The 25,169-nt window shown below is 43.1% G+C and overlaps 1 protein-coding gene across 1 annotated transcript in view; it reads right to left on the bottom strand.

Moving 5' to 3' along the window:
• Nucleotides 1–25,169, bottom strand: part of NUP35 (nucleoporin 35) — an 87,686-nt gene that overhangs the window by 17,217 nt on the left and 45,300 nt on the right. The window contains exons 4-5 of the mRNA XM_078649530.1: nt 23,651–23,711; nt 19,635–19,776 (exon numbers count right to left, since the gene is read on the bottom strand). Coding sequence (XP_078505656.1) covers nt 19,635–19,776; nt 23,651–23,711 — 203 coding nt within the window. The remainder of the gene's footprint in view (nt 1–19,634; nt 19,777–23,650; nt 23,712–25,169) is intronic.

Raw genomic sequence — 25,169 nt, 5'->3', positions numbered from 1 at the left:
CCTAAGACCAACGCCTTTGGTGAAATCTGTGGTTTTTCCCCTTGTGGAAAATGTAAGGCGTGCAAGTTTAGCAAAAGAGTCCGATCTTACACTATCCCGAATACTGGGATAGAGCGTAAGATCAACAAATTCATAACTTGCTCTACCCCTTACTGTGTCTATTGCCTGACATGCCCTTGCGGGCTGAGGTATATTGGAAGCACGGTCAATCCCCTGAAGTTGAGAGTCTTCGAGCACATGCGTGCGATAGCCAACTTCGATGAGGCATACCCAGTGGCACGCCACTTCGATCAAGCCCACAAACGGAACAGAGACCAGTTAAGCTTCTTTGGTCTGGATCATGTACCATTGAACCCGAGAGGAGGGGACAGGCTTGTCCGACTCCGTAGACTCGAATCGAGGTACATAATTGATTTACAAACGAAAATACCAATGGGTATGAATATACATGAAGAATTGTCATCACATTTAGGGGAGTAGTGTTTATCTTCCCATCTATAGATGTGTATTTGAGGGTACCTTGGTCGAATATGTATTGGATAATGCTTAGCTTTCGACCAGGCAACCTTGTTAACACCCATAGAGTCAGAACAAACTATGCTCTTTGAACAAATAATGCCCGTTGGATCGTTTATCTGTTTGTTTGTATGTTTGGTTGTATGCCTATTTCACTGAATTGATGACCATGAATCATGTCGTAGTTGGATGCTCTGTTTCCACTCTATCTTGTATTTATCTTTATTCTGCTTTTGCAATATACTAGCTATGTTAATCTTGTAAATTTTGGAAATTTTGCTAATTTGGGATTCTCATACAATTTTTGTATATGGGTTTGGATACATGAATTTGATTTCTTCAATTACCCAATATTGAGGTTTAAGGATAATACGTTCCTGATAATTCGTTCCTAGTGTCTTCTTCCTGAAGGTTAGACTTTTTATCTTGATAAGTGGCTTCAGTTTTGTTGTGCTTATCATACTTGGGTTATGTTCTTGTGTATGCCATTTGCTTTTGATTTTTGCGTTAATGTAAGGAGTGAGGGTCCTTCTTGGTTTATAAGCCGAATTATTAGTTTATTAGCCCATCCAGGGCTTGATTGCATTTTGAGTGTGGTTCTTACACTAATGAAATATTGTGGGGATATGGACTATTCAACGGGGATCGACCCTGATTATTGCCCATTTGTGCTTAATTAATTCAAGTGTCGAGAAGGGGTGTGTGATATCAATGTTGATTTATTATTATTTACTTGACTGCAATATATATAATATCTGCTACTATTAAAGTGTCAGTATAACTTTTACTTGCGTGGTACCACTCCAATATGGTGCTCACGCTCCCTTTCTCTTCCTCTTCCCCGTGTCTTTTCCATTTCCCTTATGGTATGTCCTTTGTTTATTTTTATGACCCGGATGCAACAATAAAAAGGAAACGCCTGTCGGTTCGGTAAACTTAGACAAAGGTTCCGACCGAAACGCGTCAGTTGCTGTAGTTCTAATAAAATACAAGTAATTATACCTCTGTGAGTGCTTCGTTTCTTCCTGCGGGAGACACGCTAATGGAAGGTGGAGCAGTATTTGATTTGCGAGTGCACCCTCGCAACGGAAGCACCCGCCTGGGAGTGCGGCGCTTTGGTGTTTGTTTGGAGCTGTAATAATATATTCACTACCAAATTTAGAAGTAAAATTTCAGTGACCGCGCAACATTTTCAACGTACAAAACCACTGAAATTTACCAGTTCTAGTGCGGTCTGGTAACTATAACTCACACCCTCACCATGCACAGTTCTCCAATCAGCAATTTCATTGCAAATGTTGCAGTGATATTATCAATGGTGTTATAGAAGATTTCATGAGTAATGTAATATATGGGGTGAATGGTGCACAAGCTATAGTTACCGAGCAAGAGGACAAGCAGCACATGCCATCAGTCATTTATATGCCATGAAGTAATCAGCATGCCTAGTGGGCCCCGGGTGCAATGCACTTGCTGTACCAATGAAAGCTAGGCCACTGATCAAAGACCAGTAGATTAAGCTGGGCCAGAGCTGTGAGAAACAAGGGCCTGTCTATGGATTAGTAGGAGCGACAAAAAGCTACAAGCCTACAATAGAATTTCTCGAGTATATGTGTAGTTCGTATATCCATTTAGATTACGAACACGTGCCGCGTCAAGTAGAAGATTGCAAAAGTAAAAAAATACCCCTTAAAGCATGCCTTTTAGTATTCTGGACTACTATGCATCTGTGCACATTAGAAGTCAATGAGGAGCAGTAGCTGCAAGATATAAAGGACATAAGTAGAAGACTAATCCATGGGTCTAAAAGACACCTATATTCAGGACCTATACCAGAACCTTTCAACTACCCAATGGAGCATTAAAAGAGAGGAATGTTCAGAATCCATCTCTTCATTTCCCACTAGGACTGTGCCTACTTTAGCTCCGATTCCCCATTGTTACAACTCACTATTGAATTATATGTGTCTGCTTTTCATCTATCTGGAAGCCAGGTTGGTTTGAACATGAGGTGGATGACAAAGGCAAGGGGATGTTCTCAGCGAAGAGGAGGAAAAATAACTGCTACTGAGTGGGCAGTCCAAGAAAACAGATAGGCTTGACTAAACAGAAACTCCTGCACGTAGTGGCATGCCAACGCAGCACTTTCCCAAATTTTTTCTAATACCCACAATGCTCCCTAGAACGACAGACCGTGATGAACATCAGAACTGTAAAGTTGTGACTTGCAAACTACTTGTATCCCGTGAGAGTAATGGGAAACCCTAAGCAACTTTATTACTTGGTCTGCAAGCCAGGGAGGAGCAGTGAGCATGGCCAGTCAGACCAAAATATTTTAAACATCTGGCTCCTGGGCCATGTAAAACCCACAAGGGAATACATTGTCCAATCCAGCAGTGATCAGAGTTCTGTTGTAGATCCCAAGCACCACAACGATTCAGATTTGTCATCCAAAGGAGCCAGATAAAGGGTTGCAAGAGATACCATAGTTTGATGATTCTGGATAAATGGTGAATGCTCAGTCATTGCAATCCAATACTTTCAAACAGAAGAGTTTTCAGACCCTGGAAATAAACAAACATTTTTAAAATTCTGAATTTAAAATTGAATTTCTTTGACACTGTATCCTGTGCTATACTAGAATGATGCTATTTTGAACACATTTTTGTTGAGGCAACTGAAAGTATTCTTGTTGCTGGTTTCTTTTATCCAGTTACAAATATGAAACATGAATCAGGGCATGAACCTAATTAGAACATAATCACCTCCTCACCAATAAACGTCCAACATAAGAGACCCTTCTTTGAAACTACTTCTAGTCCTGTGTAACATATGCACAGTCAGGCTGCCAACAGCACAATTACAGTGGGGTAAAAATCCTAAACAAAAAGCAAGTAACATAAATGATGGCTTTTAACTTGATCACCAGAAGGATTCCAGCATGAAAGATGAAGATCAAACACTGATGCAATGAACTTTATCCGCCAATGCATATTAAACATGCTGAACCTTTATGTTACGCTATTTGAACTGTGCAGGATGGAAGCCATATGCTTCCAGTGTCCAGAGAGGAGGAGGTCTTCTAGGTGAGGCCTCTCTCCAAGAAGGGATTGGGAGGGCAGAAAGACACGGGGAGAAGAAAAGAAACCTACCAGATACCGGGAATGGGGAAGAGGGATGACATAGGGTGTTGGAGGACCCTTTGGCAAGGGTCGCTTTCAACTTCGGTGATATAGGTTTTTCCCACTTTAGCGGTTTTCCAGGCTGATCTACTTCCAAGGGGGCAGAAAACACCTAGATACCAGGGAATTTTATTTAGGCAATGGTGAGCACTCCCCCAAAAACAATTAAACATGTTTTGGCTGTTATCTACCAACCTGGGGGCATTGTGGCCATTTTTAGGCCAATCTGCCCTATGCCCAGAGAACAGAGCAGTGCCTTGTGTAGTAATGTACTTCTTGCTTTTACATTTTCAGAGGACACACCAAAATGCTCACAACTATTCATGATGAGATCTCTTTACCTGTGACCATTTGAGGTCAGGTAGCATAAGTGTGCAAATCTGTGTGCATTTTAGACTATAATAAGCACATGGGAGATGCAGACCAAAGGTCAGTGCCTTATAATGCTGCTCTAAAGTGCCACATCTGGTACAATAAGTTGGCTGTTTGTTTCATTTGGCATGCTCCAGTGCTTATGCTGCTTTCAAAGACTGTTCTTCAGATTCCAAGAGGATCTTTGTACAGTTTCAGAATCTTTAACAGGCAGGTGAGCAGGCATATGTTTCGAGAGTCGGAGTGGTGGAGGATGTGGCTGGATTGCCACTTTACAGAATACATTCTTCCAATACAAAAAAAGTCTGCTTATCGGATGTAGAGTCTGTGTCTGAAGAGGAGTATGAAATAAGACTTAAGTACTGCCCCGAATGTCCTTCTAATCCTGGCCTATTTTTGCCCACATATTTTAAATGATACCATTTGCAATTCAAGAATTGAGGGAAACCATGACTGGAAAAGTGAACTGACTGTGGCTTGTATTGCTAAGTATTTTCCGTTTAGATACCTGGTTGGCAGTAGTTTGTTGTGCTTAGTTACACCTATTGTGTATGCAGTCATAGCTGGGATTTCATCTTCAACCAATAGGCTAGTTCTTTCTATCTGACCTTTTTTTGGTGTGTGTGTCTGTGTCGGTCTGTCAGGCGGTGTTACTGCTGTGTCAGTAATTTGGTCGTATGAAAGTGATGGTCCCATTAATGGCACAGTTTGTAGATGTGAGTGTTGTGAAATGCTGGCCCCCCAGACAAACAAGAGAAGGCGAGAGAGTGAGAGACAGACTCATGAACAATATGTGAATGGCTGTAAAGGGGCTGGTGGCTTGTCGTGGCTTTTGGCTTGTCATGGCTTTACAGCTCACGAGCTGCAAGTCACTTGTTCAGTATTTGAAAATTGTAATTATCTTATTAACAGTGGTTTCTGTGTTTTCATTTTCGTGAAATATCGTTAATAACATTTACATGTTGAACATTTCACTCATCCTCGTGCCAGATTTTGTGTATGCATGTATATATACAGTAGATGGTTGTACAGTAATATTTGTCTTTTCTGTCAGTCAGTGGGTACATTGTCTCCTAGGACAATCTACCAACCCCAGTTAAACTAAACACCAGGGAACTCCAGGATGGTGTGTTTTGGCGTGGATGCCACACGGAACTCCAGGATGGTGTGTTTTGGCGTGGATGCCACACGATTTCCTTACCCAAAAGCTCTTACAATCCTCAAACATTGGATTTAAACATACCATTTTCATATTTCTGTGCCTCAAAGTACTGAAATCGGCGCAGATTTCCTACAGGTTTGCTAGACTTCCCTAGGTGTCCCTGAGCTAGGGCTCTAAAACCACAGCTAGCCACATTTCAAAATAATAAAAAGGATCAGTTTTCAGTGGAATGGTGTGATGCGTCCATGTTGGGTTATGGCGCCTTCCCCGACATTGGCACTAGCCTTACCCAGACAAGTGAGGTACCGCTTTTCTCTGGAGACTTGGGGGGAATGCTGGTTAGTAAGAAATTTGTGTCTCCCCACAGATACCATCCGTTTGGAAAATGGGTGTTTTTAGTTAAATATGGAGGTTTGCAAAGGCTTCCGGGTAGGAAAACCTGATGGGAGTCACAATTCAACCCACCCTGGATTCCCATGGTATCTAGTTTAATTTTTTTTTACAGGTTTACCAAGTTTCCCTATGTGCCCGCTGAGCTAGGGCCCAAAGTCCACAAGTACCCACTTTGTTAAAAAGCTCCGTTTTCAGTGGAAAAAATGGTGCGTCTATATTGTGTTTTGGACCCTTTCCTGTCACAGGCACTAGGACTACCTAAACATGTGGGAATACAGAATAGTAGAACATTTGTTAATACCAAATGTATTTCTTTGCATTTGTTTTTAAGTGTAAGAAAAAGGTCATTTTGAAAAATGCTTTCTGAATCACATGCTAGTATGGGTATCCACAAATTCTGAGATGTACAAATAACCACTGGCACTAAACACTGCATTTGGTGTCGATTTCAAAAATACATATGTTGCCTTGAAACCGATGTTTCACTCCTTCTGTTTTCCCATATGAATTGCTACATAACTGGCACACAATGAAAAACAATTGTAAGGTGCAGTTCAGTTGACGACGCTGGGTACCTCGGGTTCTTGGAAAACCTACAAACCATATATAATCCACAACCAGAAGGGTCTACCGGACAATTGTATAGGGCTTATGTAAATATGTCTGTGACCAGAAGTTCCAAATGAAAGCGTTGTCAAAATGTACGTTTTATCCTACTCATTTTTTTATTTCAACAGTTTCTTTGGGAAAACCTTAAGGTGTGTACATAAATGACCCATTTCTCATCTCAAAATTGGCTACTTTTCAGAAATGTATAGCTTTCCAAGATCATCCATGGGTTTCACCTGGAATTCCACCAAAATATGGAAATAAGTTCAAAGCCCAAACATTGGGAAACAAAAAATAAAAGTTTTTTTGACTCAGCTCTGCGTGTAGCTGAAAGTCAGGAAAATGACGACTTTAGCACATCAAACCTTTTGTTGTTGCCACTTTTAGGAAGAAAAAAATATACTGTCTTTATTCCCTCCCATCCCCCCAAACACAATTTGTTATATTTGAGCTATTTTCTAAGTCCCTTCCAGAGGAATCTTCAAACTCTCAGAACCTTTGGCTTTCCCCAGATGTTGGGGACAAAAGGACACATTTGTGGTGGATACCTTATGTGGAAAGACAAGTATGGAGGTTTAAGCATGAGCTACCCCATATAGCCAAAAAAGGGCTTAGCATTCCAAGAGTAAAAGACTTAGCAGCTAAGGACAGATGTCAAAGTCCCACTGTCCCGGTTTGGGTACAAAGGTCTAACAAGAAGAATAGCAATGATTACACCCTGAAACCAACTTGTGCGTTGAAAATGAAGGCGCAAATAAAGGTTTCAAATTGTAGCTAGAATGTGAGCTCAACTTGTCTGTAGAAGAGATGGAGATGGGGATGGCTGCAGCCCTCAGTTCACCAAAGTTTATTCAGTAAATGCTGCAGAAGAAAGTTGCCTACAGGACAACCCAATTCATTGGAAGCTGGAAGTTGAGATTGAACTCTGTCACCTCATTCAAAAAGGTTTGCAATTTAGCCCTGCAATACCAATTAAAGACAGAAGAGCACAGTTAAATGAGTGTACATTAATTGCCTCTTGTTGCTGGCTATCAGAGTACAAGAACATGTGATTCCTAATCCGGCAACCAAATAGATTGATTAGGAAAATCTTTACACCATGAATATACCTGTGAACAACCCAGAAATAGGGCATCTTCCACTGACTAAGTATTGGCCCAGGTGGGAGCATTAGGCCTCATACATGCAAATGGAATGCATGTGTAGTAGAGCAGGGATACACGCAGCACTGAATAAGGTGCTAGATCCGATTGGACTCTTTGCGTGGGTCTAAACATATTGGCACTGTAACATAAGGGGAATTGAGCAGTAAAATCTCAAATCAAAACCCTGTAATATATTTTAATCATACCCAGTAACCTACCATTAAAGAATCCTTTTTGGTATACTGTGAGGTATTTTTAAATCTTTTTCTATTTTCATCTTGATCCCTGCATTATCCAATAGGAGATTATCCAAGAACTTCCACCTTCTTTTTGGTTGTGTCTGCCCTGATAGTATCAACCTACCACGGTGTGGACAGGTGAGTGAAGAGTCTACTCTAATATCTTTGGATACCCCTGTGGGACAGCCGAAAAGTGTCCTCATTGGACGCCCAATTGAACAGGAAGGCGCCCCGGGAAATTTATTTTTTGTGACACACCCACGCCATCGATTTATCTTAGTAAGATTCCGCTTGAATCTCATTCCTTGTATGTTTTCTTTCCCAGCTGGTATTTACTCTATAGCAGATCTTCCACCCTGTCCATGTGATGGTTCTTCTCCTCAATCAAATTTACACATCCTTTTTCCTGTAAATTTTATAAGACGTACCGCAAAAGATTAATTTGGCCGCTTATGCGTATATATCATTTTATCCAGTGTTGTCCGGCCTTGAATTTTTTACAATCATTATCTAATGAATTAGTATGTTTTACTGTGACCTCATATCTACTCCTTTCATGGAAGACTAGGCAGCTGGACTATTTTGTCCTATGAATTGTATCTGGTTTTAAATACTTTCTTAAACAAATCATTGTTACCAGTTGAATTATGAAAGCTGTATTCTCGGAATGTACATTTTATACTGTGCTTTTTGTACTTTTGTGATCTTAATTTATTTAAGTATCGAATAAAGAGATTTGACTGGGCGCTGTCCCTTTTCACCAGTTTCTTTGCCCGGTTGCTTGTATGTGAGCTAGCACTTTTTCAACTGTACCATCTGTCTTGGAAGGCAAGTAAGGAGAATGCAAAATTATTAGAATACATGTTTAAAGTTGTTACTTGTCTGCAGATCGAACTCCGACATAATAGCTAGGATGCAACTAGAAGTGATGGGAGAGTCAACAAATTAACAAGAGAAGAGCCAAACCAAGGGTCTGCTCTGGCTCCACAAGGCTCTGTCAAGCCCTGAAAATAGGTGGCTTGTCAATCTTTCAGCAAACATCACATTAGAGTATGAAAGGGGTCTTCAAAATTCAACAAAATGTGTATTTCCTTTACAAGTGGAAGTGTTTCTCCAGATTTTTGAAACAATTATTAAAAGTGAGTTTTTCAACATGAACTGAGAACCATTCCTGCCCCACACAGACCATGCCTAAGTATAGAAGGTAGTGTTGAAAAGGGCAGCAAAGAGACTGGCTTTATTGCAAGTTTCACACAGTGTTTCTGGGGCACCAAATTAATTTCAATTGTGCCTCAGGATAATATAAAGGACTTACAAAATTAAGGTCCTTTTGTCCTAATCCACCTGTGGTGCATTTCATCTAACATTCTGAAAATGAAATACCATTCCACTCAACCCTGGTTAGGAAAAAACCTTACTTGACGCCCATTTGATATTTGGTCACACGTTGATTATTGCTGCAGTACAGAAGGTAACAAAGTCAAGCTTGCGTTCTCTTACCCACCGCCACCCCAACCATGCCATAGTGGTGAGGTAATCTAGTATAAACAAGCATTGGCAATGCCAATAGGTTGTGCTTACGAAGGCACTGTCAAGCCAGACCTAAAAATCCATGTACTAGTTTTCTAAGACACTTTAGTAGCGTTAAAATGTAATGTGTGTGCCCCTGTCCAACCTCAAGCAGCTGGATGAATAAACAAAATGGTCACAGCTGTGTGGAGGACAAGCAGTTTTGTTTCAGAAGTATAAAAACTTCGGTTAATCAAAACATGTACTCCTGGCGCCCAACATGAGGGCGGAGCCGAAGCCCCTCTACTGGTGATTCTGACATATTGTCTGGTTACAGCTGCACGGTCAAGCCAGATCCTACAAAGCACTAGTCAGGCCCCTCCATCTCCACAGGGAAAATTCTTGTAGCAGGAGGGAAAGCTTTTCTTTCACACACAACGATCCTTAGAGCACCACAAGCAGCATGGGCAGCTTTCCTTCACACAATAGAGGTTGTGCTTCTAGGCTCTGTAAACCCTAAGATTTAGATGGCCCCAGTCCTAAGGCGGCGCAAAGTGTCAACATGTATGCTCTAACTCTCACGCAAAATCTTCCTAATTCTTTGTATATGGGAGCCGGAGTGGCTTGGACATTATGCATCATTTAGCTACTCGGGCATAAATTCTTTATTTCGGCTGTGTTCGCCATAAAAGAGTGTACAATAAAACATAATTTGAACGGAGATTATGAATAGAATTCATTCGGATGGACACAATAAATAACTAAATTCATGCAACGTATAATACACGTATTGGCAGTAAAACAATCTTAGGAGTATTTACAACTTAAGAGTCATTTGCAGATAAATGCCGTCGCTTAAACCACATTGCTAACAGATACTTAGAAAGTGCAAATACAATGTGTCCAGAAGTATCAGATTTTAGAATTCTAAAAGCATTAATGCACTGCGAGAAACCCAAATTTTTACATAGCGGTACTAACCAATGTTTCCTGGATTTGCTGTACGCTGGACAAAAAAGAAAAAAAAAAAAAAAAAAAAGAGGAAATGTAGTTCATCCTCCACGTCACAGCTACATCCTGGGCAGGACTTATTTGTACAGGGTGACCATTTGCTTGTAAAAGCTCTTAAGGGTAAGGTACCATATCTCCATTGTATAAAAAGTTTCCTAGCTAAAACTGGGTAAACAACATCCATACAATTCTCAAAGAAATAAAAAGGTTTTAGTGATAAAAAAAGAATTTGTCAATGTGCCCGCATGGGAGTCGTAGAAGACACAGTTAAGTTTTTTGTCCTTCTAAATCCTAGTGAGGGATTTACGTGAAACCTCGCGACAGCCTCTTTCTGGGTCGTGCCCCAGGCAGGTAATCCCAATCTCTCAAATTCATTTTTTATGAATGCCAACCAAGGAATTTTTACTGTGCTGTTATAGCTTAGTATTTGCTTAAGCTCTTGCCTAGAATTCAGGAGATCTTGTGTTGTCCTAAGCCAAAATCTAAGGGGTTTGAGAGCAAGCTCATCTTCTATGCTACTCAGCCCCAAGTCTAACCTAAGGGGGAGAAGCGGGGTGCTTTGCGGTAGTGTCAGTAGTTGTCTAATAAATTCACTTTCCGTTTTAGGGAATTCAGACCTACATAAATGCCCCCATAGCTCCCCACCATATAAAACCGCAGCCCTCGCTTGAGTTTTATAAATCTCCAATGCGGGGCTCACTGGCTTAAATGTCGATGTATTGGAGACTTTCAGAATGCCCCCGCCAGCTGAGACAATTTCAATTGCGATTTTACCTGTTGGGGACCCCATGACAGATTTTCATGGAGTGTGACCCCTAAAAACTGGAAGGTCGCAACCCTTTCCAATCTTACAGTATCCAAAATGGGATTAGGGCGGGAGGATGCCGGAGGATTGAATATCAAATTTTGTTTTATCAACATTTATCTCCAATCCTCGGCATCGACAGAAATCCCCGAAGCCATCCAATATTCGTTGAATCCCCATTGGGGACTTGGAAAGCAGGAGGGTGTCATCAGCGAACATGATCGCCGGCACCCTCCTGCCTGCCAACCTTGGTGCGTCATTGTTAGGGACATCATCGAAGTAGGAGATTACACCATTTACATAGAGGCAAAACAGGGTCGGTGCTAAAACGCACCCCTGCCTCACCCCTCTACCAACAGGGAACCTAGATGACAGAGCCCCGTTCCTCCCACTTCTTACCTGCGCATAGTTCCTCGTGTGTAACCTCATCAAGATATTCAGGAGATGGGACGGGACGCCCAGTTCCTGAAGCACCAACCATAACTTCCCCCGGGGGACTAAATCAAACGCGGACCGGAGGTCCACAAACACCATGTATAGACTTCCACCCTCAATCTTTGCCGTTTTCCAATATAGTAGAATTAGGCGAAAGATCTGGTCTATGGTGGAAGTATTCCTCCTGAACCCCGCCTGAAATGGGCTAAGAACCTCATCTTCATCCATCCATGCCAGCAGGTGGTCCAAGACCAAACGAGCAAAGATCTTTTGCGAGACATCGATGTGGCTGATGGGCCTGTAGTTGGCCGGGAGCAGAGGAGAGCCCTTCTTATAGATCGGGACCATCTCTGCTCCCAGCCAAGTACAGGGTACCTCCATACCGCTCAAAACTGCATTAAAAACAATGTGTAGGTAAGGGCCCCAGATCTTGGGTTGGTGCCTAAAAAGATCTCCTGGGAGTTTGTCAAGACCCAGGGCTTTTCCTGCTGGAAGTTTCCCTATCGCATGACACACCTCCTCCACAGTAAACTCAAACTCCTCATGCTGGTCTGTCAATACTACGGGGGCCGATGAATTTCCCATACCTAGTTCATCTGAGTATAGGATTTTGAAGTGGTCTTCCCACACTGATCGATATTAGGTTTTATTGCAGATTTTGGATCCCCAGATCGGACGGCTGCATTTGATACCCTGTCTCCCTCGACTTTAACAGCTCGTCTGAGGGAGGAAGGGGTACAGGGCCCAGCACTTGACCTTCTGTCCTCGTTTCTAGCTCTAAGAGAGCAGAGGGTCAAGCTTGGAGAGTTCCTCTCCCCTGCCAAACCAATGTGGGGTGCCGCAAGGGTCGGCGTTAAGTCCGACCCTGTTTAACATCTATGTGGCCCCACTTGCTAGGTTAGTAAAATCGCAGGGGATGGAGGTGGTATCATATGCAGATGATACTCCGATCATGGCGTCCTTGGCCCATTCGGTCGGCACCGTTGCATTCAGCTTCAGGAGCTGCATGCAAGCAGTTTCGGAATGGATGATTCAAAATTCATTAAAGCTGAACGGTGATAAAACCGAGGTGCTGATCTTCGGCAGGGACCGGGATGTGTGGTCTAGTGAGTGGTGGCCCCCTTCATTGGGAGCCTGTCCTACTCCATAGCATTCAGCCAGGAACCTTGGTGTTTTTATAGACACCTTTGTTGTCTATGAACCTGCAGGTAAATAGAACTGTGGCCACATGTTGGGGAGTTATTAGGATTCTTAGAAGAATCGCTCACTACCTGTCCCCCCAGGCTCGGAAACAGACCGTGGTCGCGCTGGTCTCTTCCCGGCTAGATTATTGCAACGCATTTTATGCAAATATTAACAAGGCCCTTATCCAACGTCTGCAGAGTGTGCAGAACGCGACTGCCAGATTTGTTCTGGACATCCCCATCTCTTCCTCTGCCACGCTAGCCAGGAAGGACCTTCATTGGCTTCCGATCCAGTTTAGAATTTCGTCAGAAAATCCTATGTCTGGTTTTCGGAGCCTTATTGGCGGGCCCCTCGGATGCCTTCGGCTCCTTGCTAACGTGTTATATTCCCAGCAGGAACCTTCGCTCCTCCAACATGAATTTTCTGTGCATTCCTCGTATCAGGACGGTCAGATGGGGAGGAAGGGCATTTGTTACTGTGGCTCCTCGATTGTGGAAATCCCTGCCTGCGGAGATTAAGGCGCAACCGTCGTTGTCCCTCTTTAAAAAGGCTTTAAAAACTTGGTATTTTAAAGAGGCCTATTAGTAAGCTTTCACCGGGCATAAGACAGGTATTTGGATTAGGCGCCTTGACGCCCATTGGGCTAAGTAGCGCACTATAAAACGCTTTTGATTCATTCATTCAGAGCCTGTGCTAACTATGGACCAGAATTTGCGTGCATCTCTCTGATCTAAGGCAGCAGTTAGGTTTGACCACCTTTCCAGGTCCAAATCCTTCTTTGCCTGACCCATTACCTCTTTGTAGTTCAGTCTTAACTCCTGGATTTTGGGTTTGTCACTCCCAATCTTAAGAGCCTTGACCAGCTCCGTCTTGGCCATTCAGCTACGATTGGTGGTCAACCTGCCCTCATTTGACCTGATCAACCTGCTTGACACCCCGGAATGCCAGCTATCCCCATCCTTGTCCTGCCTCGGCTAAGCTAGTCACCTACCAGTACCCTAAAGGGCAAAAACCGTTTGTAGTTCTTTCGCACATATGGTTGAGTCAGTAGGTCTCACTGGCAGCAGTGCAGAAAGCAGCTGCATGTGAAGTATAAGGGCAACCTCTCTGGCCTGCCACACTGTGAAATGTCCAAGAGCAGGCACACAAAGGCAGTGTTTGTTGGGCCATGATGCTTGTTGCTGCAGAGATGCCAGCATTAAGGAGAGGAGAGGGGCACACCAACATCAAGGGCTGTTTGAATTTAGATTTAAGTTTAGAAAGCGGCTCCTCACGCGCTGGCCTTCTCTGCTAGAAACAGGAGAAAGTTGCACAAGAGGGCCACATGAAAAGGTCGGCGGTTCAAGAAGAACTTGGGCCGAGCCAGGCTCAAGCCTTCAGTGACTCGCCCACCTCTACTAACTAGGAATCCCCTACTTTAATCTATGTAGCCCGAAACAATCATGAACAGAGCAGATTTGAAAACCGGGGAGTCTTGTTGGTTCATACTTTGTGTATTTTTATTTTATTTATTTAGAAAGTTTTATATAGCGCGAACAAGATCTTTGCAGATATCAGAGCGCTTTACAGACTAAAGGAACAACGTGTGAGTAAAATAGCAATTGGGGTGGGGAAGATACATGTGGGAGCATAGTCAGCCAGATACATCAATAATGATACAAGTGCAAAATAATTGATAGCGTAAACACTCAGGCAGGTCAATAACATGCGTCATACAAAAATGCAAAAAAAGATTAGTAAAACTGAATGGTGCACCGTCTGTGAATATCGTCCCCAGTAATAATTCAAGTGTATTTAGCCATGAGGATAGCCTTTACTTCTTTCTTAAAAAGCATGGTAGAGGAGAGGAGTCTGATTTCAGGGGGGAGTGAGTTCCAGATCCTGGGTGCCATTCCTGAGAAGGAGCGTTTATACGTTTTTTCCTTGCGGAATCTTTGGGGCTTTAGCAGAAGGTTGTTTGTGCCTCTGGTGTTCCTAGAGCCTCCGGAAATCGTCAGCTTTTGGGCGAGGTATCCAGGTGAGCTCAGATGAACAGCCTTGTGCGTGATGCAGGCGATTTTCAGATGAATTCTGGCTTCAAAAGGCAGCCAGTTCAGGGCTCTCAGGTCAGAAGAAATGTGTGAGTGCTTTCTTGAACCGGTGATGAGTCTCGCTGCAGCGTTTAGAGAAGCTCTTATGGGTGTCGTGGTAGTTAGGGGGAGACCGCAGAGGGCGATGCTGCCGTAATCTATTCGAGGGATGACTAGAGCTTGTATCGCAGTTTGGAAATCTTTGGCTGGAAGGAAGGGTTTGAGTTTCCTTAGGGTATTGATCTGATAGTTCGCCCCTTTAGTTGCTTTGTTGATGTGTTCCTGCATGTTGAGGTTGGTGTCAAGTGTTATGCCTAGAGATTTTGCTGAGTCCACAATGGTGGGCTGAACATTGAGTGCGATTAGGTGTTTAAGCCAGATTTGAGTGCTAGTGATCTTCGCAGGAGGTGAGATCAAGAGGAACTCTGTTTTAAGAGCATTGAGCTTGAGGTGATTAGCAGCCAACCATGATTGGGTGCTTCTGATTGTTGAATTCAAGAGCATAATGTCTTTGGGTGATTGTACTTGGAGATAGAGTTGAGTGTCATCGGCGTACATGTGGAATTGAACATTGGATGCTTGTAGCAGGGTGGTGAGAGGTTCCATAACTAGGTTAAACAAAGTTGGGGATAGGGAGGATCCTTGTGGGACGCCTAGCGTTACCGGTATTGGAGAAGACATCAAGTTGTTACTCTTGAATTTCTGCGTTCTGTTGTGTAGAAAGGACGTGAACCACTTGTGCACAGTTCCAGATATACCCATTCTTGAATTTAATAGGTCAAGTAAGTTCTCATGTTTGACGGTGTCGAATGCAGAGGAGAGATCAAGAAGGATCAGGAGGCAGGTATCGTTTTGATCTAGGATTTGGAGGGCGTCGTCAATTATGTGCATCATAGCAGTTTCTGTACTGTGGTCCGCTCTGAAGTCTGATTGATGGGTGTTGAGTAGATCAAACTGATTAATGTGTCTAGCCAATTGAGTTTGTGCGCATTTTTCGAGCAATTTGGCAAGAATCGGAATGTTGGTAATGGGACGGTAATTATTTAGATCAGAGGGGTCGGCATTAGGTTTCTTTAGTAGAGGTGTGACTTGTCCAACTTTCAGGGAGTCGGGGATGGTCCCTTGTTGAAGTGAGCTGTTGATAATTTTAGTCCAAAGTGGGAGGAGCGACGGGGTAAGGTCTTTGACAGCGTTGGCAGGAAGGGGGTCCGTGGCTGGTTTCACAGTACTGAGCAGTCTACCAATTTCTTCTTCCGAGTAGGTGGCAAAGGATGACCATGTAGCATTGTTTTTTGGTTCAGTGGGTGCTGTGCAGAGGGGTTTGGGGTAGAGACTTACGTCAATGAGGAGCTCGTTCTTTATGTTGTCTGTTTTTTGGATAAAGAAGGAAGCGAAGTCTTCACAGGAGGGTGCTTCGCCCAGAGTACTGAGTGGTTGGGGTTGTTCCTTGGATTGTGTTCCGATTAGCTCAAACAGCTTTCTCGGCCGATTTTTGGCATGGTCGAGCTGACGGCTGAAGAAGTCTGATTTTGAGCGTTTTATTTTCCTGAAGTAGGCATTTCTCTTTTTCTTCAGCGTTTTTAAGTGCAGTGCGGAGGGAGCTGATCTCCAGGTGCGCTCTGCCATTCTCATGGCCCGTCTATCATCATTGAGACTCCCGTTGTACCAAGGATTCGACATTTTTGTGGATGCTCTTTTTAGCTGCAGTGGTGCAGCTTCATTAACTAAGGCGGTCATAGCGTTGAGATAGTGATCCGTCAAGGATTGGACATCCGTCATGCCAGTGGGAGGAAGTAATATATTGCAGCTGTTGGGGGGTAGAGAGTTTGGGTTGAGTTTTTTCAGGTCTCTTTTCCAGACTTTGGGCTTGAAGGATTGGCTTTGACTTTTTCATTGATGAAGAACGTGACAATGTGATGATCTGACCAGTCGCAGGGTTTGATAGATTCGAGTTGGATAGAGTCTTCTTTGGAGATGATAAGGTCAATGATAGAGCCTTTCTCGTGGGTCGGGCTGTTGCATATTTGGGTGAGGTCGAGGGCGTCGAGGAAGTTTTTAAGACTATTTACCACCGCGTCATTATGATCGTTCCAGTGGAGGTTGAAGTCACCAAGGTATATTTGTGTGAGTTGTCGCCCTGAATTGGTTGTGATCAAATCCATAATTTGTTGCGAAAGGGTGAAGTTGTCCCCAGGTGGGTGGTAAATGCCGTGAAGAGAGCAAATCGGTTTGCCTTCACTGATAATATCAAGGCAAATGTATTCATAGGAGGTTGAGGAGGGTAGGGAGGGAGAAATTACTTTCGTGACAGAGGTTACTCCTGTGTATACATGCGATTCCGCCACCTTTTTGACCAACCCTGTCTAATCTGGTGATGTGGTAGTTGGGGGGGAACCAGTATGTCCAGTATGGGTGTAGAAGATTCATTTAGCCAGGTTTCAGTCATGACGATGAGGTCAATGTCCAGTGATAAGATGAGATCAGCGATTGCAGAGGAGTGTCTAGAGGCCGATCTGCAGTTGAGGAGGGTGCATTTGAGACGGGTTGTGTCGAGGGTGGAAGGGGCTTCGAGAGAGAGGGGGACTTTTCTCAGGTTACTAAGGATAGAGATTCTGTTGTTTTGCGTGGGGGGTCTAAGGGGATTTGGATGAATCGTTGTAATGGCGCGGGGGGTGGAGGGTATGTTGTTAAGGGGAGCTGGGCCGTAGGAGCGGAGGAGGAAGACTGTATCGAGGTCCGATAGTGTGTTGCAGGTGCGATGGGGACGGTTTTCCCGATTGCGAACAGGGATTGAGGTCCAGGGCGGGGGGCGTTGAGTGCGAGAGTCAGCCGACCAAGTGGAGGTCCTGTTAGGCAGGGTGGTGCTGGTGAAGGCGGGTGAGGGGTGTCTGGGATGTGTGGAGAGTAATTGTTTGATGATGTGGATGTCTTGCTTGAGCTTGAGGAGGGTGGTGGGTGAGGAGTGACTGGAATGCGAGCAGAGTAGTTTGATGATGTGGATGTCTTCTTTGAGCTGGAGGAGGGAGGACATAACGTAGTCTAGTGTGGGATTTGTGTTGGTGGTGGGTATTGGAGGGTTGGGGGAGGATGACATATTATGGAGGAGGGTATTGGTGGTGGGTGGACTGTGCATGGTGGAGTATGGGCGTATATTAGTGGTGGGGGCGCATGTAGGGTAATAGGGGGTGAGAATGGGGGGGTGAGTGTGATTGTAGGTGGTTCTCTTTTGCGGAGGCGGAGTAGAAATGATAGAGGCGCGCTCAGTGTGGCTAGTTACTGTGTGGAAAAGGGGGCTGAGAGTGGGGGAGGGGGGGATAAAGGGTGGGCATTGTCCGTTGGCGTGTCGGTCTGTTTAGTGTCTTAAGTTGCTCATGTTTCAATCTTCTTGAGAGGAGAAGGTCAAATGGGTATATGAATTCAAGATGTGACTCAAATACTTAATGTCACGGAATGACTCAAATACTTAACGTCACAGAATGGACAATGTCGCATTCCTGTAGTTCACTACAAAATCAAAACGTGGCTTCCAGTCTTGGATGGGCTCCAAGTGCTTTCTGGGCTAAGATATTTGTCATTTACTTGACTTGAAGGCGTTCCACTCTGCTTCCCTTGTAATATAGTACACAATCAAGAAAAATTGAAGAATTTTTTTAAATCGAGGATATCCAACTAAGTCCTATGTCCCCAAAGACATGTTTTGTATTTATTTAAAGACTACTATGGATAGTGGTAAGGTTAAAAAGAGGTACAGAATGTGTTTAGGGAAATATCAGGGTATCCCACCCATCTATATAATAAAAAACATTTGGTCAACATGTTTCAGCCATACTTCCACCCTCCTGGGTCGTTGGCTTTCGTTATGACCTTTTTGGGGGGATTTTCGGATCCCCCTCAAGAATCAGACGGGATACTTTCCAGGATTATGTAGGTTCTCTCTCATTTAGAGAGTCTTGTGGACATCTTTGTTCTTGCCTTTCATGGCAACTGTTCGGCTTCCAAACTGTAGGGTAATTAATGTTGGTTTGCCATATTTCAGGATTTCGGCTGCGCAGTATGGGGTCCTGTAATTTACTGGACACACAACAGATGTTGAGATGTGGCTAAGCAGAATGGTTAAAGCAGCCAATGCTTCTTGAAGCCACAACAACCAAATATGTGGTCAGGAGTGAAATGGAGAGGGTCTTTGGGCTGTCAAATGATCAACTCAAAACACACCAAAAAAAACAACAAAAAAAACCGTTTCCATCGTTTTTGTAGAGCCCTGCCCCCAATAAACGTTCACATTATAGTTGCCCTCCTAAATAACTTACTGGAAGTGCAATTGTATTTTTCTTAGTCATTTGGCAAGAAGCAGACTTAAACCATGAACCTCTCTTTCCCACATCTATGAGGAAGCCATGCATTAAGGGAGATCCATTAAACAGAGATTTTACTTTCAGGAAGATGGTTTCACAAATGGAGTGGTCAGGACAAGACGGGCTAGAAACAATAGTTATGGCCCCAATTATGTATTCAAGGTACGATAGAGAACACTATGGTCACAGGAAAAGAGCACGTTTTATTTTTATCATTCGATTTCTATTTTTGCACCATTTAAAGAAGCCAACAATAATTATCTACTTCGAACAATCTTTCATTTACAAATGCACCACTACAATACAAGTTCAACCATTTAACTACTGCTTACTACTTTGTTGCATTGAAAATGATTTAAAAAATTGCATTAAGACAGCCTGGGCCTTGACAACCAGTCAAAAAAAATGATGTGATGCTATTAATGGAAAAAACATTCCATAGTACTACCAACGTTTCTGGGTGCTGCTTGCAAGAAGGCCAACTGGTCCATTTACTTTTAAACAGAATGAAGTCATTAAACAGAGATTACATTTAAGTGAATAATTTCATGAAGCCACCAAGAACCACCCCAGTGTGATTTTCCATATAGAGATGAGCTTTTCTAAAAGCAAAGACATTTCACTGAAAACATTTGCCAAGAACCTACCCAAAAATTGTCACCCATGTGTCATCTAGCTGGTCGTCTGAAGTCAGCGCGTCACCTTGACTATAAAAAGGATCAAGCTGAGCAGGAGACAGCGTCGTCTTTCTAGTTTGTCCAATGTTTGCGGGACTGAATACGCTACTGCCTGTTTGAGTAAATACATACAAATTCAGGAGATTCACAAATACAGTAGCAGGCTAATACAACAATGTTTAAAAAAAGCAGATTCTTATAATGCAGATACTGCACAGAACGTTCTGTCCTCTACATAACATAGATCAATCACAAAGAAAGTATTGAGACGCCAAAATAATCCAACTGGAGGCGGAGTGCCTTTGTAAATAACCTAAGTGCAGTCATTACCTCATGGTGCCAATAACCATGCAAGCTTGTTGTAGAAGTATTACAATGTTTTAAATTGATTTAGCAACTTACCTGTAAATATAGACAGACTGGACAAAACATTCTTTATCAGCTCCCTCTTGTTATTTTCTGTTTGCTCATTGAAGAATATTAAAACTTGGTGTAAGGTTTGAGAAGGCTTGTCCGTGGGAACGTTTTGACCATTATTCAGGTGGTGTACAAGAGTCACCACCACAGTAGCAATGAATTGAACAAAACAGCTCAACCACAGCTGTTCAGAACACATTCTGGACCTGTGACAGAACAAAAGAGGAATGGACCTGCTGTCTAACCTGTATGGAGACATGAAGCGCTAGACATGCTCTCACTTGTACCCAGGACCAAGGCCGACTGCAAAGGTCAGTTTGCGGACATCGTGTGTGGCTACAGAGATAACAAGCTGAGCTGCCTTTTATCTACCATTCCCAGCCAACCAGTGGCAACTGAAACTTGGACTGGACTTAGCTGTGGCCTTTTTTCTGGAGAGACCAGTGGAGCACATACAAGTGGTACTGCACTGGACCTTGCGGCCGTCGTCTGCCGGAGTCTCACCTGGTGCTTAGGTGCAGTCCCGGCGATCATCAGAATCAAGTAAGTCTGAAAAGTTGGGACTTACAAGAGTTCAATTTCTGATGGATTTAGTCAGATACAGGTTCAGGATTGCCCCTCTGGAAGATTTTGAGCTCCCAAAAAAAGAGGCCAAGTCCAAAGGTAGAAATTGTGACCAGGTGAGGGTGCAAAACGTATCCACCACACAAGACGACTTTTGCTTACATGAGATTTCAATTTTCCCAGTCTGAGCTTTTAACACTAAAACTGCTTCAGGGGGACCTGATCCAACAAGTAACCGGATTCAAAAAGTCAGATGCAGCCTTCAACCTTGCTCCCACTGGAGGATTACTACTTCCAAAAAACAACTGAAGTCATCGGAAAGTAACATTTTGACCGGGACGACCCACTTGGTGTATCTGCTTGTTAGAACCGGGGTCTCTAGTTGGAAGAGGTTTGCATCTTGTTTAAAGTTGGGTCCCAGAATCCTAGTCAGGGTAAGTGCAGTACAAACTAAATGTTTACCTGTGCTCATCCTCGGGTAGCTTGGCTCAGAGCAATCAGGCTGAACTAAAGAGGTAATGTGTAAAGTATTTGTGAACACACACACACACACACTATATAATACAGTGAAAACACTACAAAAGTACTCTACACCAATTAGAAAAATAGGCAATATTTATTGGATTAAAACAAGCCCAAAAACGACAAAAATCTACATACTCCCCAAAAGAATTAATCTTTTATAGACTTGTTTCTTCCTGTTTAGCACAGCGACCTTACTTCCAAGGGCCCAGGAACTGGATTTGACACCAGTTGGCAAAATAGAGCTTGCAGCAGAAAAGCCCTTGCGCTATACGTGAAGTCTTTGATGGCCCAGAGACTTCCAACAAGACGCAAGCTCAACGTAAGCCCTTGGAGAACCATAGAAAGCAGGATGCAGAGAGCAAAGCCCAGTCCTCTCACCCCCAAGACCTAAGCAAGCGGCAAAGTGGCAGTTCCTTCTGGTAGCACAACAGCTCTTCTTCTTAGTAGAATGTGCTCAGTCCAGTGTGTTCAGAGTATATAGTGTGAAGAGTTCCAGTACTAATACCTATTTTAGCCTTTGAAGTAGGGAGAATTGAAAGAAAGGTCTTGGTAGTGCACAAGACCCTGGCCTTCCTGACAATGGCCCAGACACATTACAGGAGAGTATGCACTCCTTTGTGTGGGAACAGGCACAGCCCTATTAAGGTACAAGTGTCTACGCCTCCCACCACTCTAGCTCAGGAAGACTCTTATTGCTTGAACACGAAATACCTTGAAAAAAAAGAGGCGTTTGGCAAAACAGGAACAATCGGTTTAATTAACAATGGAAGCGTACGTACCGCTCCAGCAATGTGTGCTTTATTGAGGCCAATCTCCCTGGACCATTGGGGTGTCGCTGCGCCTATCGGTGGGATTTATCTTTAATTTTCTGTTTGTGCGTTTGTCTGCTGGCTACCAGCTATGTGTCACCCCACCTGTGACATGTCAATCAGTGACCCTAGGTCTAGGTCTCAGAGCCCGCCTATGTATTTTTGAGTTGGGGTTGACGTGGAGTTCACAACGGGAAAATTCATTAATAAAGATGTGATCTCGTTTTTATACATAAATATATTGTTTTTCATATTGACATCGACTTTCTCAATATTAAACACCCATCAGCTTGGTGATGGGCACCTGGATATGCAAGGCACACCTCAGCTCTTTGCGTGCGACTGTCTGGAGTGAATTCACAAAGCCCAACTGTCATCCCGCCCAGACGTGTACAGGCATAGGCACAGAACGATTAAAGTAAGAAAATGTTTTAAAAGAGGCAATCTCAGATCATATTCATTAAAAGATGTGTTTTTATATTGCGAGTCCACAGACACCAAACTCCAAATTTTCTATCTGTTCCCAATTAGACAATACACTTGCTGAGTGTTGCAAGGCAGCCTTGCTGTAGTGAAAAACGAATTTAGCAGTTTTTTCACTACCATGACATGTAAAACTTAAGACCACATGTCCTACATTTTGAATACACTGCATCCTGCCCCTGTAGCAGGTTTGAAGGGCTGCTCATGTGGGTGGCACAATCCATGCAGCAGGCCTACTAGTAGCATTTGATTTACAGGCCCTGGGCGCACACTGTGCACGGTACTAGGGACTAATTAATAAATCAAATATGCCATTAATGCAGGGACCAAAGGCCAAGATATTTTAAACACAGTGCATATGCACCTTATCACTGGTCAGCAGCAGTAAAGTGCCCAGCAAAAAAGAAGATCAGCTCAGTTAAAAACAGGAGGCCAGAAGCAGAAAGACCGGAAACCACACCAAAAAATGCAAGTCTAAGACTGCTCAATCATAGTCAGTCTGAAGTTGCACCTATGTCCTGGTCAACCTCAAACATTAATGTCAGATCGGTACTCCAATTTGTCTTTATATCTTACAATTTATATTTACAAGTCTCCCTTACTAGATTTTAGTCATGTTGGTTTAATTTCTTTTTTACATTATTCTAAATTTTAATAAAGTGGTGAAGGATTTTCATTGTGTTGAGTTTTGACTGTTTGAGTGGTGCTAAATACTTAACACATTTTCCTAAGCCTGTCTCCTATATGCCACAGCTGGAAGGGGTTGAGCCCAGGTTTAAATTATTTTTAAAAACTCAATTTGACCGGACAGGCTTTTGGGACTTAATAACTGGACAGGACTCACAAGCTCCTAAACTAAGAACCCAATTTCTTACACCCACTAACACATTATTGGGGGGGAAGTATTCATTTGGGCAGGAACTGGGAATGGGGTTTCTCAAACGAGGCAATTTCTCTGGCAGGTTAGGTGCCCTCTAAACATCTCTCCTACGAATGTGTAATGGCCAAAAGAAGGGGTGGGCAAGAACCGGTCAGTTTTCTCTTGCTCTGTAAAAAAAGGTGGTTATAGCCGTAACTTGGGGGCAAGAGAGCCCCCACTGGAATACCCCCAAAAAAGTAGTAACAATCAATAACAGTTTCAGACTTAAATGCATTTAGAGAAAATGTACATAGATAAGGAGGACCTACCTGTCCCAGGTGTAGATGGTATTGTGCCGGATAATGGAGTATGCATGAAGGAAAAACTGGGCTAAAATAAAATGAAACATTGTCAAGTAGTATGTACTTCAATTGCCCAGTTCGCAAAGTATTAACAACCGCATAATTACATCACGTAGTGCTGCATTTCTCACGTGGGAAAGAAAAAGTGCCTAGGGCAAGGTGTATAAAGTGGTCTCAGGTCCTGCAAACCCACTGGGAAGGCCCTTTCTCCATCAGCCCAGGGCTAGTAAGAAATGTTTATGAGGAAGCAAATGCAACAGATTAACTTCAATCAGATGGGTGTCTGTAGTTGAGTAATTCAGGAAACAAGCTGCCAAGTCCATTGCTAGATTTACTTCTAGGGGCATACTGGGACTTGGCAACATTCCAAAAGTTTACTCCTATTCAGGTATCTTGGTATGCCCATTGGGTAAACAGGTTTGCAGCCCAGCTTACTTGAAAGATATTGCCACACCAAGGGAGCAGGCACTCCTATCTTCCGAGAGTGATTGTTATTAAAGGTGGTGAGCTGGCACTAGACAACTTTAAGTCTGGGATCAAATTTAAATGTTTTCATATATTTTATTCAAATTGAATCCCAAAGCAGACAAAAAAAAAAAAAGTGGTGTCACAGTAGTTAACCATGCATAAAAGTAGGTTAAGACCAGGGCACCATTAGCTGCTTTTCAGTTGGCTCAGGATAGAGTTTAGAAAGCAAACGAAATCTAGAGCAATATATTGAATGTCTATTCTGTGTGGCCACCCAAGACTTTAAGCCTTTTGCTGGCCCCTATTCTTGCTGGTTTTAGAAATCTGTATACTTTACCCCTGCTAAGCAGAAATAAAGTGCCTGTGCTACCCCTTTCAACATGGTTAAACTGGCACATTTCTTTTTCCAGTAAGTCTCTAGTATACGGTGTAGAAAGTGCACCCTGGGATTGGAAGTTAAATGTCACTTGTGGACTGCAGCATCTATTGTGTCATTCACTAAAGTGGCGGTGCAAAAATGGCTACAGGCCTACCCTGTGAAGCCTGACTGCAGCAGTGGAAAACCTGCAATCTGGCAAGTGAAGATAATATACAACTGTCACAATGGGTTAAGTGAAACCTATGTAGACCTTGTAATGCACAAGGCAAGGGTGTATGGTAATTAAAAGTGGGACAGGTAGACAAATACCATGTCCCTACAGTGAGAAGTGCCAAAACGGTATTTTAAAATTTAGCAGGCCTAGTAGTCCTACGCAGAAAATTAGAGTATAAATTAAAATACTAAATTTCAGGAATGGGATCGGCTAGAAAATGAAACCACTATTTTTAATAAATATTAAGGTATGTCAATTTTAAAAGGTTACCTTCTCCCGGTCTCAAGGACTTAGAGGCTTATTTGCATTAACTCTCCAGCAACTCCTAAACTATGCTCAGCACGTTAAGAGTACGTGAACTCATTTAAGCTCAATGGAATATGCAGGGTCAGGGCTGTAGGTATTCCTTTGATACCTCAGAGTCA

The sequence above is a fragment of the Lissotriton helveticus genome, chromosome 6 (assembly GCF_964261635.1).
Source record: "Lissotriton helveticus chromosome 6, aLisHel1.1, whole genome shotgun sequence".
Classification (NCBI taxonomy): Eukaryota; Metazoa; Chordata; class Amphibia; order Caudata; family Salamandridae; genus Lissotriton; species Lissotriton helveticus.
This window is presented reverse-complemented; position numbering and strand designations above follow the sequence as displayed.